The 16329-nt window shown below is 41.2% G+C and overlaps 1 protein-coding gene across 4 annotated transcripts in view; it reads right to left on the bottom strand.

The window, feature by feature from the left end:
• The window catches only part of LOC128692776 (centrosomal protein of 85 kDa), a 93706-nt gene that overhangs the window by 14867 nt on the left and 62510 nt on the right, over positions 1-16329 (bottom strand). For 2 of the 4 annotated variants that reach the window (XM_070090092.1, XM_070090093.1), the window contains exon 6: positions 6869-7039. The exons of the other annotated variants lie outside the window; for them this stretch is intronic. In XM_070090092.1, the coding sequence (XP_069946193.1) occupies positions 6869-7039 (171 nt within the window). The remainder of the gene's footprint in view (positions 1-6868; positions 7040-16329) is intronic. 4 annotated transcript variants of the gene reach the window in all.

Here is a 16329-nt window from a genome sequence, read left to right as displayed (position 1 = left end):
TCTTACATATAACAGGAAACAATAAAAAAGTAAAATATACATACAGTCCACTTATTACTTACCCTAAAATATTTGTAGTCTTAACCTTTAAACCGTCCAAACATAGATCTACGTTTGTACCGCTAGCACTCCAAATGTAGATCTGTTTTATTTTTCCTGTCTCCAAATTTGGCATGATTGGCCTGAGATGCCTGGCGAGTTTAGAATGGGTCCTAACACTCAATGTGTGCAGCATTAAAAAACTCTGGGACCACTCAGTATCTTGTGGGAGCACCAGTTCAACTGAGCGCCAGTTAGAGCAAATAGCGTGGCAAACACCAGGGATTCACTGATGTCATGTCATATTAACACTCCCCTTTTAAGAGGAAAGTGATGAATGTGGCCACAAGTGGCTGAGGAAATATTAAAAACCTCAATAATAACTCATGTGTAACATTTGTGCAATGTCCTTTCATTTTTGATACCACTGGCTGTCTATGTCTGTCTGTGTCTATATCTCTGTCTATATCTTTGTCTCTCTCTCACATGTACACCTAAGTACAGTTATTATACATAGTGTAAATTACCTAGGATAACCCAAAAATTCCAGGCAAAGTGCTGTACAGTGCTTGTAGATATAAGACATAATAAGCATGACTGGCAACTCAGTGGCAAGTAATACGCATTTTCACTTCATCAGGAATCAGATGTGACTACTGCATCATGTGTAATACCTGTTAACAAGCTGCTCTCTAAGATTGAGAGACAAGCAGATGGAAAGACACACACATACACACAGGCAGATAGAAAGACCGAGACACGCAGGCAGACAGAAAGACACACACACACACACACACACACACACACACACACACACACACACACACACACACACACACACACACACACACACACACACACACAGGAAGACATAAGCAGAACTAGACAGATACAGATAGACAGACATACATGTTTGTGAGTAACAGTGAAAACAAATAAAGCCAGGGTTCCCTGCAGCAGTGCACTATCATGTCACTCCACTGCTTACTCTGTCAGCAGTTTGGCGGTACTCGTTATAAACACCATGCTTCAAGAAGTTTCACATATACTCCAGCATGTCTAAAACATTGCTAAGACCTATAAATACTTTGTCTACATTTCTACACAATAGTAAATGACCAAGGCAGGTGAAAATGTACACCTGTTGGTGTGATTGTGACTATTTGAATACTATTTCAGTACCTAATATTAATGTCAGAACAAAGATCAAGGGTTTCTAATATAGTTAGAGCTAAGGAAGGAGTAGCGACCATATAAGATTAGAGACGTATGAGGACTGGAAGGGCTGACAGATGTAAATGCTAGTGCATACAGATATGAATGTCATCCGCCCCAGCTGCCAATGATCGGCAAGCGGAGGAGTGTGTTGACTAATTCTAGAAGCATAAAAGGCACTTTTCTAGGTAGTAGGTTGGTAGACAGCAACCGCCCAGGGAGATACTACCGTCCTGCCAAGTGAGTGTAAAACGAAAGCTTACGATTGTTTTACATGATGGTAGGATTGCTGGTGCCCATTTTTCTGTCTCATAAACATGCAAGGTTTCAGGTATGTCTTGCTACTTCTACTTACACTTAGGTCACACTACACATACAAGTACAAGCATATATATACACACCCCTCTGTGCTTTCTCCTATTTTCTTACTAGTTCTTGTTCTTGTTTATTTCCTCTTACCTCCATGGGGAATTGGAACAGAATCCTTCCTCTGTAAGCCATGCGTGTTGTAAGAGACGACTGAAATGCCGGGAGCAAGGGGCTAGTAACCCCTTCTCCTGTATATATTACTAAATGTAAAAGGAGAAACTTTCGTTTTTCCTTATGGGCCACCCCGCCTCGGTGGGATACAGCCGGTGTGTTGAAAGAAAGAAGAAAGAAAAGGAGAAACTTTCGTTTTTCCTTTTGGGCCACCCCGCTTCAGTGGGATACGGCCGGTGTGTTGAAAGAAAGGAAAGGCACTTTGCAAGTCTCTTCTCCATTAGAAGAAAAGTCTAATGGCTCAGACTCTCTGGCAGATTTGGAGGAAAGGAGGGGCAGAGATGCAGCTCCTAGGAGATACAGACAAGATAGTGACCAAGTTCAGTGACAACGTCAAGAGAGTTAGCTATAGTGACATTGGCAACAAGAAGGATGGGAGCCAGGTCGGGAGTGTATTTGCCACTCAGTTTCCGTACTTTTCTCCAGATTCCACTCATAAAGGAAGCTGAAGTGATGGTATAGACAATCCCACCAACAAGTGCGTTTAGCTTCATGGATGCACAGCGGGCAGCTGCTCTCATCTGCTTAGAAATCAAGGAGGCACTCTGTGGTCCTACTGTACCAATAAGTGCCCCATGCAGCATGTGTCAAACGTATTGCACGAGCACAGGCAAGAGACCACCAAGGCACACACCTCTGAGAATGCCTGCCCAAGGTTTGGTGTACAGAATGTGAAGCCGCTGTTAACCCTTAAATGGTCCAAACATATATGTAAGTTTTTTCAACATCTGAAAGTATGTAAAAAATGTAGATCTTCTTTTTTGTTTTACATTTGAAAACGTAAAAAAAACTTTTATCTACATTTTTTTTTTTGTTATATTTGAAAATATGTAAAAAAAAGTAGATCTACTTTTGTAGCACTACGAATTTGAACGTCGATCTGTTTGGACTGTTTAAGGGTTAAAACTGAGGTCAAGAAGAGGTGAAAAAACTCATCAATGGAGGAAGAAGAAGGATCCTCACTAAAACCAGTTTGAAGTGAGTAAAGGTCCCAATTCGCTCGGTCAAACTGCCAGCGTGAGCTGCGAGGTGGTAAATACGAATGAGAAGGATGATTGAAAATTGATCACTGTCATGTAAATCCAGGAGGACAGACCAGGTAAAGTCTAGTACAGTTGAGGAAGAGCAAACCGAGAGATTGATGCAAGAGAGAAATTAACCCTTTGACTGTCAAAACCCCAAATCCTGAGGTGTCTCCTGGTGTCGAAAAATTTATGAAAAAAAAAAAAAATTATTTTTCCTTTTGAAATGATAATCTTTTCCCAATGGTAATGACACCGTAAGAATGAAATTTGACGGAAAGCTTATGGAATTACGCTCTCACGAAGTTAGCGACCTCAGCAATATTTACAAATTGGTGATTTCGCCCACTTTGAGCCCTATTTTTGGCTAATTCCATTGTTCCAGTCGACCAAACTCTTAGCTATTTCTTTAGAACTCCATTTGTTGTATCGATTGAGTACAAGAAACTGCCCTTTTGCCAATTTCAACTACCCAATAACGTGGTCAGAAATATGAAATTTGGCCAATTTCATGCAAATTAAAGAATATGCCAATTTCAAAATAGGGTTCAGAATGAACAATGCAGACATTCCTGGCTCTAAAATAACATTTTCTTTGTTCATCAGTCATGTCTCCAGGTCCCTCTGATATTACTCTTGCTTTCTATTTTGAATTTTTAGTCAAACAAACAATAGAAGATTTACTGTTATGCAGACTATTGCAATACTGTAATAATTGTACAAATAATGTGAACCCATTCATGACTGCATATTCGAATGGCCAGTTGGACATTTATTGGACAATGACATCATTTACTTTTGAACATCGGCAAAAATCAAACATTTCCCTATTTTGAGCTCCATTTCAAGGTTCTTTTCATAGTAAAACCAATCAAAATCACTTCTATTTCTATAATATGTTTTCCATTCTATCAAACGAGACCAAGAAAATGAGAATACAACAATAAATACTATACGAAAATACACAACAAAGTTTGCGTTTTAATCTAAAAACATGGTCGGAGTTTCTTTTTTTTCTCATTATGCACTGCATACTGCAGGTTTTTTTTTTTATATGGTGCACACTGACCACACAGGCCAATTCTCTCACATGTGGGCCTACCAGCTTTCTCCTGCTGGATTTGAAGCTGCTAGAATTTTTGAGTACAGTGGACCCCCGCCTTACGAACGCATCGCCTTACATTAAATCCGCCATACGAAGCATTTGAATGCAAAAATTTTGCTTCGCCTCACGATAAAAAACTCGCCTTACATGATTCGTCCAAGACGCGTCCCGCATGTTGCCTCAGCACCAGTGTTTACAAGCCAGCCAGTGTGGTCACATCTACGCATACATTCGGTACATTTCACATTATCTCGGTGTTTTTTAGTGCTTGTAACTGCAAAATAAGTCACAATGGACCCCAAGAAAGCTTTTAGTGCCATCTCTGTGGTAAAATGGGCGAGAATTAGTATGGAATTGAAAAAGAGAGATTAAGGAAATATGTGCAAAGTGGGTTGAACTGCAAACCTTTACGGATGAAAATCACCCTGACACAGATACTGCAAGCCATGTTGGCAACCTGTACAATGACAATGTTATGGCCCATTTTAGGAAAGGAAGGTACAGAGCTCTATGGACAGATTTGTTGTGCGACAGAGGTCCAGTGACTCAAGCTGGTCCTAGTGGCATTAAAGAAGAAGGGAAGTATCCCCGGAATAGGACTTGCTACCTCAAGTCCTAATGGAAGGGGATTCCCCTTCTAAACAATAACTTCCACACTCTCCCCTCCTCCCACCAATCACCACCAGATCTTCAGTAAAGGTAAGTGTCATGCATTCTATTCTTAGAAGAATAGTAACTGTGCATGTCTTTCGTTTGTGTGTATTAAAATTAATATTTCATGTGGTAAAAAAAATTTTATTTTCACACTTTGGGGTGTCAGGAATGGATTAATTTGATTTCCATTATTTCTTATGGGAAAAATTAATTCAGCTAATGATAATTTCAGCTTACGATGAGATCTCAGGAACGGATTAATATCGTAAGGCGGGGGTCCACTGTATACAGTGGACCCCCGGTATACGATGGCATCGGTATATGTTAAATCAGTGTACGATACATTAACGCAAAAATTTTGCCTCGTCACTTGTTAAAAAACCCGCCACACGCGATTCGTCCAGGACGCATCCACATGTGGCCTGAACTACCCCGTGCATGCCAGTGTTTACAAGCCAGCCAGTGTGCTCGCATCTAAGCATACATTCGGTACATTCCATATTATCACAGTGTTTTTGGTGCTTGTTTCTGCAAAATAAGTCACCATGAGCCCCAAGAAAGCTTCTAGTGCCAACTCTGTGGTAAAAAGGGTGAGAATTAGTATGGAAATTAAGAAAGATTTTGAAGGGTTTGGGGCTAACCCTCAGACGCCTATGCCAGTTGTGGAATCCATTGTGCCTACTTCAAAAATTAAGGAAATGTGTGCAAAGTGGGTTGAACTACAAACCTTTTTGGATGAAAATCACCCTAACACAGCTATTGCAAGCCGTGCTGGTGACTATTACAATGACAATGTTATGGCCCATTTTAGACAAATCTTAAAGGAACAGAAGGTACAGAGCTCTATGGACAGATTTGTTGTGCAACAGAGGTCTAGTGACTCAAGCTGGTCCTAGTGGCATTAAAAGTAACCCTGGAAGAGGACTTGCCACCTTACTACACTCTCCCCTCCTCCCATCCCATCAATCATCACCAGATATTCATTAAAGGTAAGTGTCATGTATTCTATTGTTAGTAGAGTACTACAAACTGTGCATGTCTTCTTCAGTTTGTGTGCATTAAACTTAATATTTCATGCGGTAATATTTTTTTTTTCATACTTTTGAGTGTCTTGCACGGATTAATTTGATTTCCATTATTTCTTATGGGGAAAATTAATTCGCCTTCCGATAATTCTGGCATACGATCATCTCTCAGGAACGGATTAATATCGTACACTGGGGTTCCACTGTATATACGTCAAGCACGGTGGCTCGTAAGACGTGTATATATGACCAAAACAGTTAAAGGGTTAAGTACAAGGATCAAAATGGGTGGGAATAGCCGTGTTTAAAACAAGGAGGGGGAGAGAAGCGAGGTAAAAGTCTCCAACTGAATTCTGCAAGGGTCAAAGTGAGACCCCATCCCCCAGTGGAAATAGTGAGCATTCAAACTGCCAAGTAACAGAAGGGGTGGCAGTAAGGAAGAAACCAGAAATGCAACATCTGGGATAGATAATGCCTGAGGAGGAGAGAGATAGAAAGAACATATTGTATACCACTTATTCAAGTGGATGCAGGATGCAGTGTAATGCAGTGAAATATGAACAAAGAGCTGATGGTATGAAATACCTGTGCATATAAGAAGTGCACTTTCATTAGAAGTTCAATCAGGAAAAGCATCCGATGAATATAATAAAACATAGCGCGAGATGGGACGGATAACAGCGGAGCATAATTTGGGTTCTTTTAAAGAAACACAAATGGGGGGAAAACTGGGAGAGCAACACCTGAAGCTCACCCCAGTTACCTCAGAGGCCTCAAATATTCCACTGTAAATAAGCCGTGATTTGCAAAGAGAAGGATACAAGAAATCTGAAAGTAGAGGTATCTATGGACTAGCAGGGTTAGGAAAGTCCACACATGGAGGCAGCAGAAAAAGAACAAGCAGAGAAGGGTTGGAACACTGCGAAGAAAGGAGTTATGAGGATGGAGAAGAGTGAAGAGGAGTGACAGGAGGTGGATCGGTGTCCATCAATGGCTTAGTCTCCACAATAATATTTTATTTTGACATAATACATGTATGTACAAAGAAGTATAATAGTTGGGTGTACATGCCAAAAGCCCCTTTATATGCAGGGTATTTCAGGCAAACTTAAGGCCTCTAGCATGCCTTAGAATGGTTTAAGTGTTAATTTTATCAAATTAACTTTCTAAAAAAATGTTTTTGGATAAATGGCATTTTCCAAAGAGCAAATTTTGTGAGAAATGGCATTTCTACTCTCTCTGAAGATTATTTTTCCAGAATTGCTTACCATTTCTTCCTGCAACTTGTATTGCTCTACCTCTCTTTCTAAATGCTGCACAGTTTCTTTAAGTTTCTCCCCAACCTCAACTTCTGCTTGAAGCTTCTTGGTATGTTCCTTGTTTTGTGCTAAAATCTCTTTTTGAAATGACTCCAACTTTTGCTTTCTGTAGCTCAGTAACTGAAAAAATTAATAATGTCCTTCAAGAGTGACAACATTTAGATTACTTAAAAAACACAGCACAATTCTTGACATTATCACTAACATACATTATAAGTCAACTGTATTAGAAAATTATTAAATACGAAAGGTTAGAGCATTTATGAAGAATTATACAAAATTGCAATAAAATATCGAGATTAGTAGTAAGAAAGCAACAGAACTGCATTAAATTCAAGAACTGCATCATATATAGAGAAGTGTGATATCTCAAGGACAGTCATTTACTTTACTGAAGACATTTTAATGGTACAGAAAATAGTCTTAGTAAAAAAGTATCAATTCCCAGGCAGGTAAGAGCCTTCTTATTGCTACTGCCCCTGTTTATCTTCCACTAAATAGATGCCTGGGTATCATTCAGCAATTATGAATAGTATCCTTGAAAAGGAAGGCAAACTAGTGTACCTTAAAATAAGAACTAGGCTAGATGACGACTTGAGGAGAGGTAACAGCTCTTAACCTGTAATGTCTATTCTAAAAAAAAAAGCCAATAAGCTGTACATTAGAGTAACACTTGCTGCAGTGTGAACCACATCTCTCGACTAAAAACACGACTCTAAATTTCATTTAACATGTTACTATGCTTCTGATTCCTCCATTTCCACTGAGCACTTAAGGTTTTCACTTTTTATCAATCACACAGTGAGAAATGAAAGACTGGATATCATAGAGGAATGGAGGAGAATGAACAAGTCAATGTGCTTGAACACTGAGGAGTGAACATGAGTAGATGAAAAGAAAAGGTAAGCAGGTATCTATAGGAAGAAAAGTTTATACATGGAAGCAAAAAAACATAATGGGTGAAAGAATAGTGTACCAACACTTCTCCAGTGTATTAGTGTGAGGCAAGGCTTGGGCTCGGTACATTCCAATGAGGTCATGTTTGAAAACTAAGTGTGACATGAAAGAGTAAAAATTAGTTAGCAGAGTTATGAAAGGTATAATGCAGAGTAGATGAGGGGTTCTTGATGAAGTTTAGGCATTAAGAGGATGGAAAGGCACTGGGTAACAAAAATATTGTATAAATTAGAGTTGTAATGAAGGAAGCGGTAGAGGTTATCCCAGGAAGACTGTCAAGGAGGTTTAAATAGTAAAGAACTGAGAATTGATCAGGTGTGCAAGAATGTATTAGATTGGAGTGAATAGACTCAAGTTCTTTTTTTTTTTAATTTTGTGTGCTGCTGAAGTGTTAACAAGATAACATTTATGAGGACCTTCAGGGAAACCAGTTAACCAGATTTAAGATTTAAAGGTAGAAGAGACTGCACAAACACAAAGAAGTATGGGGATGTTACAGTTGAAAGTCATTTGAATTGTAATGTCTGCACATTTCTGCCAAGACTGGTACTGAATGAATGATGGCTAAAGTCCCCATTTTCTAGGTCACCCTAGGGACCTTGCCGGCAGAATGCCAGTGTGAAAATTAAAATATGAAAATGAGAAACGGTGGAAACTATATTAGAACAAGTAACTGAAGCTATTAAACTACTGCCAGGAAAATATGAAAAACACTGCTGGGACAAATGTCAAGGTTCTGCAAGTAGTATCAGTGTCTTGTCAAGTAATGACTAGAGCACCCTGACAAGTAGGACAAGTACTTAAAGATATAATACCACGAAGTAGGCGCTGGATGCTCACCTGATGGCAACATTGAGTCCTGCTGCTTGCAGAAGTGTTATCGATACAGTGGTACCTTGACTTATGAGTAATTCATTGGGTGACCGAGCTTGTGCCTCAATTTGCTGGTACAGTGGACCCCCGTATTTCGTAGTCGTCAGATTTCGTAATACACCTACCATCCGACTTATGACCTGCTCGACATACGTCCACTCGACTTACGACCGTGCATCTGGCAGCTGGGCTGGGTCGGCTGATGCACACCACTGTACAATATTTGACAATACTCGCGGCGGCAATGCGTCACGCAGGCAGCATCAGTTTGAGTAACCCTGTCCTATCAGCAGCATCATACTGTATTAACTGTACTAACTGGACAGTAAATTTCACCATGGCCCCTAAGATGAAGTCTGAATCTTGCACTGGAGATTGTGGCAAGAAAGGCTCTTACTCTAGTACTCACTGTTGCATATAAACCTGTCTGTATCTGTCTGCCTATATATTTGTGTATCTCTGTGTCTGTTTATCTGTCTATCTACCTGTGTCTATGTCTACCTGTGTGTCTGTCTTTATGTCTACCTGTGTGTGTCTTTCTGTCTACCTGTGTGCCTGTCTACCTGTGTGTCTTTCTGTCTACCTGTGTGTCTTTCTGTATGCTTGTCTGTCTCAGAGCCACTCATTAAGAGTGTAATTGGTCTTGAAGATGCCATATTAATAATGATAATAACACAATAAAAAACACTGAGGCGCATTAAATGTGTATAAAACGTTGATATAGACATTTTGCTTAATCAATCTATGATTTCTTTTTCAAAATTATATAATAAACATGCTACATAACATATAAACATATAAATTAACAAATATGAGATGTTTTTCTAGTCGGCTTGACAGAGTGCAGGAATCATTCGTGTCCGGGCTGGTAACAACAATGTTTGTTTACATAACTCGCCAACCTTCTACACACTCATTCGTTTATTCATTTAATCTTGTTTACTCACCTCTCACTCTACATTAAGACTACAGATATTTTAAGGTAAGTAATGAGTGGACACATTATATTATACTTTAATAATAATAATATTATTATTAGTACATATGTATTATTGTAATAATAATATTATTATTAGTACATATGTATTATTGTAATAATATTATTATTATTAGTACATATGTATTATTGTAATAATAATTATTATTATTATTATTATTAATTTAGGGCACTGGAGCACAGATCCACTGTATAGCACTTTGTCTGGATTATTTGGGTTATCCTAGGTAATTTATACTATGTATGATTACTTACGTGTACCTGTGAAAGAGAGAGAGAGAGAGAGAGAGAGAGATACAGAGAGAAATACAGAGACAGAGAGAGAGACAGAGAGAGAGAGACAGAGAGAGAGAGAGAGAGAGAGAGAGAGACAGAGACAGAGAGACAGAGACAGAGAGACAGAGACAGAGACAGAGACAGACAGAGACAGACAGAGACAGACAGAGACAGACAGACACAGACAGACAGACAGAGAGAGAATGTTGACAACCAAGTGGAAGCCTTCACTGGACACATCCTTAATCTGCAACAAGAACACATTCCTCACCGGCAATATGTGACGAAGCCTACCTATCAGCCTTGGTTTGGCTTTCGTTGTAGAGAGGCTGCTACTGCTAAGTACAAAGCATGGCGACATCCTACCACCTATAACAGGAACTTGCACAGGCAAGCCTGTAGACATATGGGTGATGTTCAAAAGTGGGCCATTGCTAAATGGGAGGTGGACACTAAAAGAAAGGTAGCATCAGGTAGGGTAGGCTCCAAAACCTGGTGGTCCCTGGTCAAGGACAGACAAGGTTATCTGCCTGATGAACTCATTCCACCTCTAAATCGACAGGATGGGACCACCTCTACTAGTAGTCAAGAGAAGGCGGACCTCTTTGCTGAACACTTTGCTACCAAAATGCAAGTTCCTGATCCAGCAAGGGACCCTCCTTGGCTAGCTGCAAGAACTGTGTCAAAACTGTCAGTGGTGACAATAAGGCAGGAGGAGGTGCAGCACCTCTAACTCGCATCTTTCAGCACTGTCTAGTACAGTGTAAATGGCCCTCTCTATGGAAAGAGGCAAATGTAGTCTCTGTTCACAAAACGAAGAGCAGAGCAGAAATCAGCAACTACAGACCAGTGTCACTCCTGTCAATCACTGGTAAGATCCTTGAGACAATCTCAAGACAAATGACAGAGTTTTTTGACTACCACTCACTACTTTGTGATCGTCAATATGGCTTCCACTAAGTGGCACCAGTCACTGGATGAATCCAAAGTCAGCTGTGTGGTAGCACTGGACATTGCTGGCACTTTCGACCGGGTGTGGCACCAGGGCCTCTTAGCAAAACTTCAAGCACTGGGAATTGCAGGCTCTATGCTATGTCTCCTCAGTGATTACCTTCAGGGTAGATCTCTAAGTGTAGTTCTCAATGGAACAGAATCAGCAAGACATCCTATTGGGGCAAGTGTTCCACAAGGAAGCGTGCTGGGACCATTGTTATGGAATGTCTACTTCAACAACCTTCTTCATCTCATCCCAGAATCACATGCATATGCAGACGACTGCACACTGACATTCACTTATCCAAGAGAAGAAATGCCAGCTGCTCTAAGCTACATCAATCACCAGCCGAGAGCTATATCAGCTTGGAGAAACAGATGGCAAGTAACATTTGCACCTGAGAAAACGCAAATGATGATCGTCTCTAGGCACCATGATGGTAATGCTGGTGCAGTAGTAAGGATGAATGGGAGGGTGTTGGCACCTGGAGAAGAAGTTGATATCCTTGGGGTGAAATTTGACTCCAAACTAACCATGAAGAACCATGTTGTAAATCTTGCAAACAAGGCAGCCAGGAAGCTTACAGCACTTCGCCGTATCTCGCATCTACTTGACAGTAGGGGTTGCAAGATTCTGTACGAGACACAAGTACGCTTGCACCTTGAGTATGCTCCACTTTCTTGGTTTGCCTGCCCCCCCCCCTCTCATCTGCGACTGCTTGACAGAGTAGAGAACAGAGCAAGACGTCTCATCTCTCGCCTGGACCCATCCTGGATAGATCTGTCACTTCAGCAGAGCCTTCAACATAGGAGGGATGTGGGTGGCCTTACTGTTATGTACAAGGCCAATATTGTCAAAGTACCACACTTGGATCCACTTCGAGGACAGCATGAAACAAGCTTTTATGCCACAAGACGGGCAGAAAGCAGCAACTTCACTCTGGCTGTACCCTTCTCCAGAACATCACTCCATCTGAGATCCTATATACCCAGGATGACTCGAGTATGGAACACATTCGTACAGCATAATGATGTCAACGAGATAAAGTCAGTTGATCAAATGAAAATGCTGGCCCACAGATGGCTCCAACTTCATCCTGTTCCCTACTTGTATGTCTCATAACAATAAAAATGCTTTCAAATGAGCTGATGTAGGTAACAGCTCTAAGCTTGTCAATAAAGCTAGGGATCCTTAACCTTGTCAAACCCTGTGTAAAAAAAAGAGATACAGAGAGAGATGCAGAGAGAGATACAGAGAGAGAGAGAGAGAGAGATACAGAGAGAGAGATACAGAGAGAGAGAGAGAGAGAGAGAGAGAGAGAGAGAGATACAGAGAGAGAGAGAGAGAGAGAGATACAGAGAGAGAGAGAGAGAGAGAGATACAGAGAGAGAGAGAGAGAGAGAGAGATAGAGAGATAGAGAGATAGAGAGAGAGAGAGAGAGAGAGAGAGAGAGAGAGAGAGAGAGATAGAGATAGAGATATAGAGATAGAGATATAGAGAGAGAGATACAGAGAGAGAGAGAGAGAGAGAGAGAGAGCCACATTCAGTCAGCCAATCACCCACCCGGCTCCCACCCACCCACCCGGCCAGCCAGCCAGCTACGTATTACACATGTTCCAGAGTTGTTTCTCTTTACTTAGGGTATAGGCTATACAACATTCTGGTAGGATGACACTACCAGTGGTATTCTCCCATTCACTGTGTCGACAATACAATACATAAAGATAACAGTAACATATGATACTGTATGCGATGTAAAATTTACAATACAGTTCACTACCATGTATACATTATATACAGTAAATAAATAATTAAAATATAACAGTAGAAGTAAATTATGGTAATAAGAATGAAATAATGATTGTACATTACATTACAGTACTATGTAGGTAGTTTATATAGGAAAAGTTTGACATTATGCCCTACCCAGTATGTCGGCAATTTTCAAAGGTTCGATTTACGTCCATTTTGGCTTACGACCGGTTGGTCAGAACCAAGCTTGGTCGTAAGTCGGATGGTAGGTGTATTTGGAAATAGTAACGTTTTTTCGTCATAATATTGGCTCGGTGATCATCATTGAGCTCGGTAAGTCATCCGTTCCGAACGTGTCTGCATGGCAACGCGTCTGCATGGCAACAGCGACCTGACACTCAGCGTGCCATTGCTTATCAGCCAGTGAGCACGATCCCAAGCGTTCATACGATACATTTCATATTCCATTATTTTTAGTGCTTGCAACTGCTAAATAAGCCACCATGGGCCCCAAGGAAGTTCCTAGTGCCAGCCAGCCCTTTGGTAAAGAGCTGAGAGAGAAGGGAGAATGTGCCTTCTTCAGTGATTCTGCGATATGTACGATACCAAAGCAGCAGGAGTCAATAAAGGCTACAGCGCCAGCCAGCGATAAAGTGTAGCATTAACACTGTAACAAGTAAGTTAAGCGATTAATCGATAGAAAAAGGAGAGGACGAAACTGACTCCTCCAATGTTGTTGGAGGTACAGTGGACCCCCGCATAGCGACCTTAATCCGTGCAAGAGGGCTGGCTGTTATGTGAAATGTTCGGTATGCGAATGAATTTTCCCCATAAGAAATAATGGAAATCAAATTAATCCGTGTAAGACACCCAAAAGTATGAAAAAAAAATTTTTACCACATGAAATATACATTTTCCTACACACAAAGAGAAGGATACATGCACAATAGTAAAGTAGTACATGCACAATAGTAGAGTAGTACATACACAATATATATTGTGCATGTACTACTCTACTAAATGAAGAATAAATGACACTTACCTTCATTGAAGATGCAGCAATGACTGATGAGACACTGTGTCCTGGGAGTGCCTTTTCCTCCTGAGTACTGTAGGTCCTGTTTGGCATTTTCTTCCAGAACAGGCCTTATCACACTGTGTATGTCACTACGATTCTTAAATCTCTCAAACCAACCTTTGCTGGCTCTAAATTCACCAATATGAGCACTAGTTCCAGGCATTTTCCCTGTTCACCTGGGTGTTAGTCGACTGGTGTGGGTTGCATCCTGGGAGACAAGATTAAGGACCCCAATGGAAATAAGTTAGACAGTCTTCGATGACACTGACTTTTTTGGGCTATCCTGGGTGGCAAATCCTCTGGGGTTAATTGTTTCTTGGTATTCTCAATAAGCCACACCAACAACGGTGCTACAGCAGCAGCAGCAGCTGACGGTGGTACAGCAGCAACAGACGATGCTACAGCAGCAGCAGACGATGCTACAGCAGCAACTGACGATGTTACAGCAGCAGCAGACGATGCTACAGCAGCAGCAGCAGCTGACGGTGGTACAGCAGCAACAGACGATGCTACAGCAGCAACTGACGATGTTACAGCAGCAGCAGACGATGCTACAGCAGCAGCAGCAGCAGACGATGCTACAGCAGCAGCAGCAGCTGTCGGTGGTACAGCAGCAACAGACGATGCTACAGCAGCAACAGACGATGCTACAGCAGCAGCAGACGATGCTACAGCAGCAGCAGACGATGCTACAGCAGCAGCAGACGATGCTACAGCAGCAGCAGACGATGCTACAGCAGCAGCAGACGGTACTACAGCAGCAGGAGCAGCTGACGGTGGTACAGCAGCAGCAGCTGACAGTGCAGCAGCAGCTGACAGTGCAGCAGCAGCTGACAGTGCAGCAGCAGCTGACAGTGCAGCAGCAGCTGACGGTGGTACAGCAGCAGCAGCAGCTGTACCACCAATAGTAGCGATGGTTGATTGGGGTTTATTATACAACCTGGCCAGCTCGGAGACACGCACTCCACTTTCATACTTATCAATGATCTTTTTCTTCATCTCCATAGTAATTCTCACCCTTATTGCTGTAGGGTTGGCACTAGAAGCTTTCTTGGGGCCCATGGTCACTTATTTTCCAGAAAAAAATCACCAAAAACACTGTAATAATACGAAATGTTCCGATTGTATGCTTGGATGTTACCGCGGAGGCTGGCTGGTAAACAATGCCACCGGCGGAACATGTGAGCGTGGCTCAGGCCGCACATTGGACGCGTCTCGGACGAAGGGCGCTGAGCGGGTTTTTGGGCGGTATGCGAGGCAAAATTTTAGCAATCAAAGCGTCCGGTATGCGGATTGTCTGTTATGCAAGGCGTCCGGTATGCGGGGGGTCCACTGTATATAGGGCTACTGAAAACACTGCTGCCTCTTGCTGCTGCCTTCACCACCACTCCGTAAGGCTCGTCTTTCAGTAGCCCTTATACACCCAACATCAACACACATACATAACATTTTATTCATTCTGGAGTATATATCAAGTTTCTATATTATTAATATTGTTTATTATGTCATATTAGATGAATTGTGCTCAATAAGTAAGCCGCAGAGTTGATATTAGTGTCATATTGAAGGACTATCTTGTCCTGTCTCCCAAAACTCCCCTGCCACCGCCACAATTCCTGACATACGCAAGAAACAGACCTCTCTGGAACACTGAGTGACAGGTCCAGTGACTCAAGCTGGTCCTAGTGGCATTAAAAAAAAAAAGGGAAGTAATCCTGGAAAAGGACTTGGTACCTGAAGTCTTTATGGAAGGGGATTCCCCTTCCAAACAATAGTAACTCCTCCATCCTCTCCCCTCCTCCTGTCTTCCATACATCAACAAATCTTCAATAAAGGTAAGTGTCATTTTATTATTTTATTCTGCATGTCTCATTGTTTTCTGTGTAGGTAAACGTATATTTCACGTAAAAAAAAAAAGTTTTTCTAATACTTCTGGGTGTCCGGAATGGATTAATTGGATTTACATTATTTCTTATAGGGAAGACGAATTCAGAAATCATCTGATTCAGGTTTAGCCACTCTCTCAGGAACGGGTTAATTACGATAACCGGGGGTCCACTGTATAACAAATCAATTTTCCTCATCGAAATTAACAGAAATGCCATTAACCCTTTCAGGGTCGACAGGCCCTCTCAGACTTGTTCTCAGGGTCAGCCAAATAAAAATAATAAAAAAAAAAAAAAAAAAAAAAAAAATCTCATGAAAAGATAGAGAATCTTTTCCCGATCATAATGACACCAAAAGTATGAAACTTGATGGAAAACTTACGGAATTATGCTCTCACAAAGTTAGCGGTCTCGACAATGTTTACACATTGGCAATTTTGCCCACTATGGGCCCTATTTTCAGCCAATTCCAGTGTACTCGTCGACAAAAATCATAACTATTTCACTAGAACTCAGTTTTTTACTATCGAATGAGTACAAGAAACCACCCATTTACCTATTTCAACTATCCAATACAGTAGTCAGAATTTAGCAAT

The sequence above is a fragment of the Cherax quadricarinatus genome, chromosome 30 (assembly GCF_038502225.1).
Source record: "Cherax quadricarinatus isolate ZL_2023a chromosome 30, ASM3850222v1, whole genome shotgun sequence".
In the NCBI taxonomy this organism is placed as follows: Eukaryota; Metazoa; Arthropoda; class Malacostraca; order Decapoda; family Parastacidae; genus Cherax; species Cherax quadricarinatus.
Note: the sequence above shows the minus strand (reverse complement) of the source record. Positions and strands in the feature narration are given on the sequence as shown.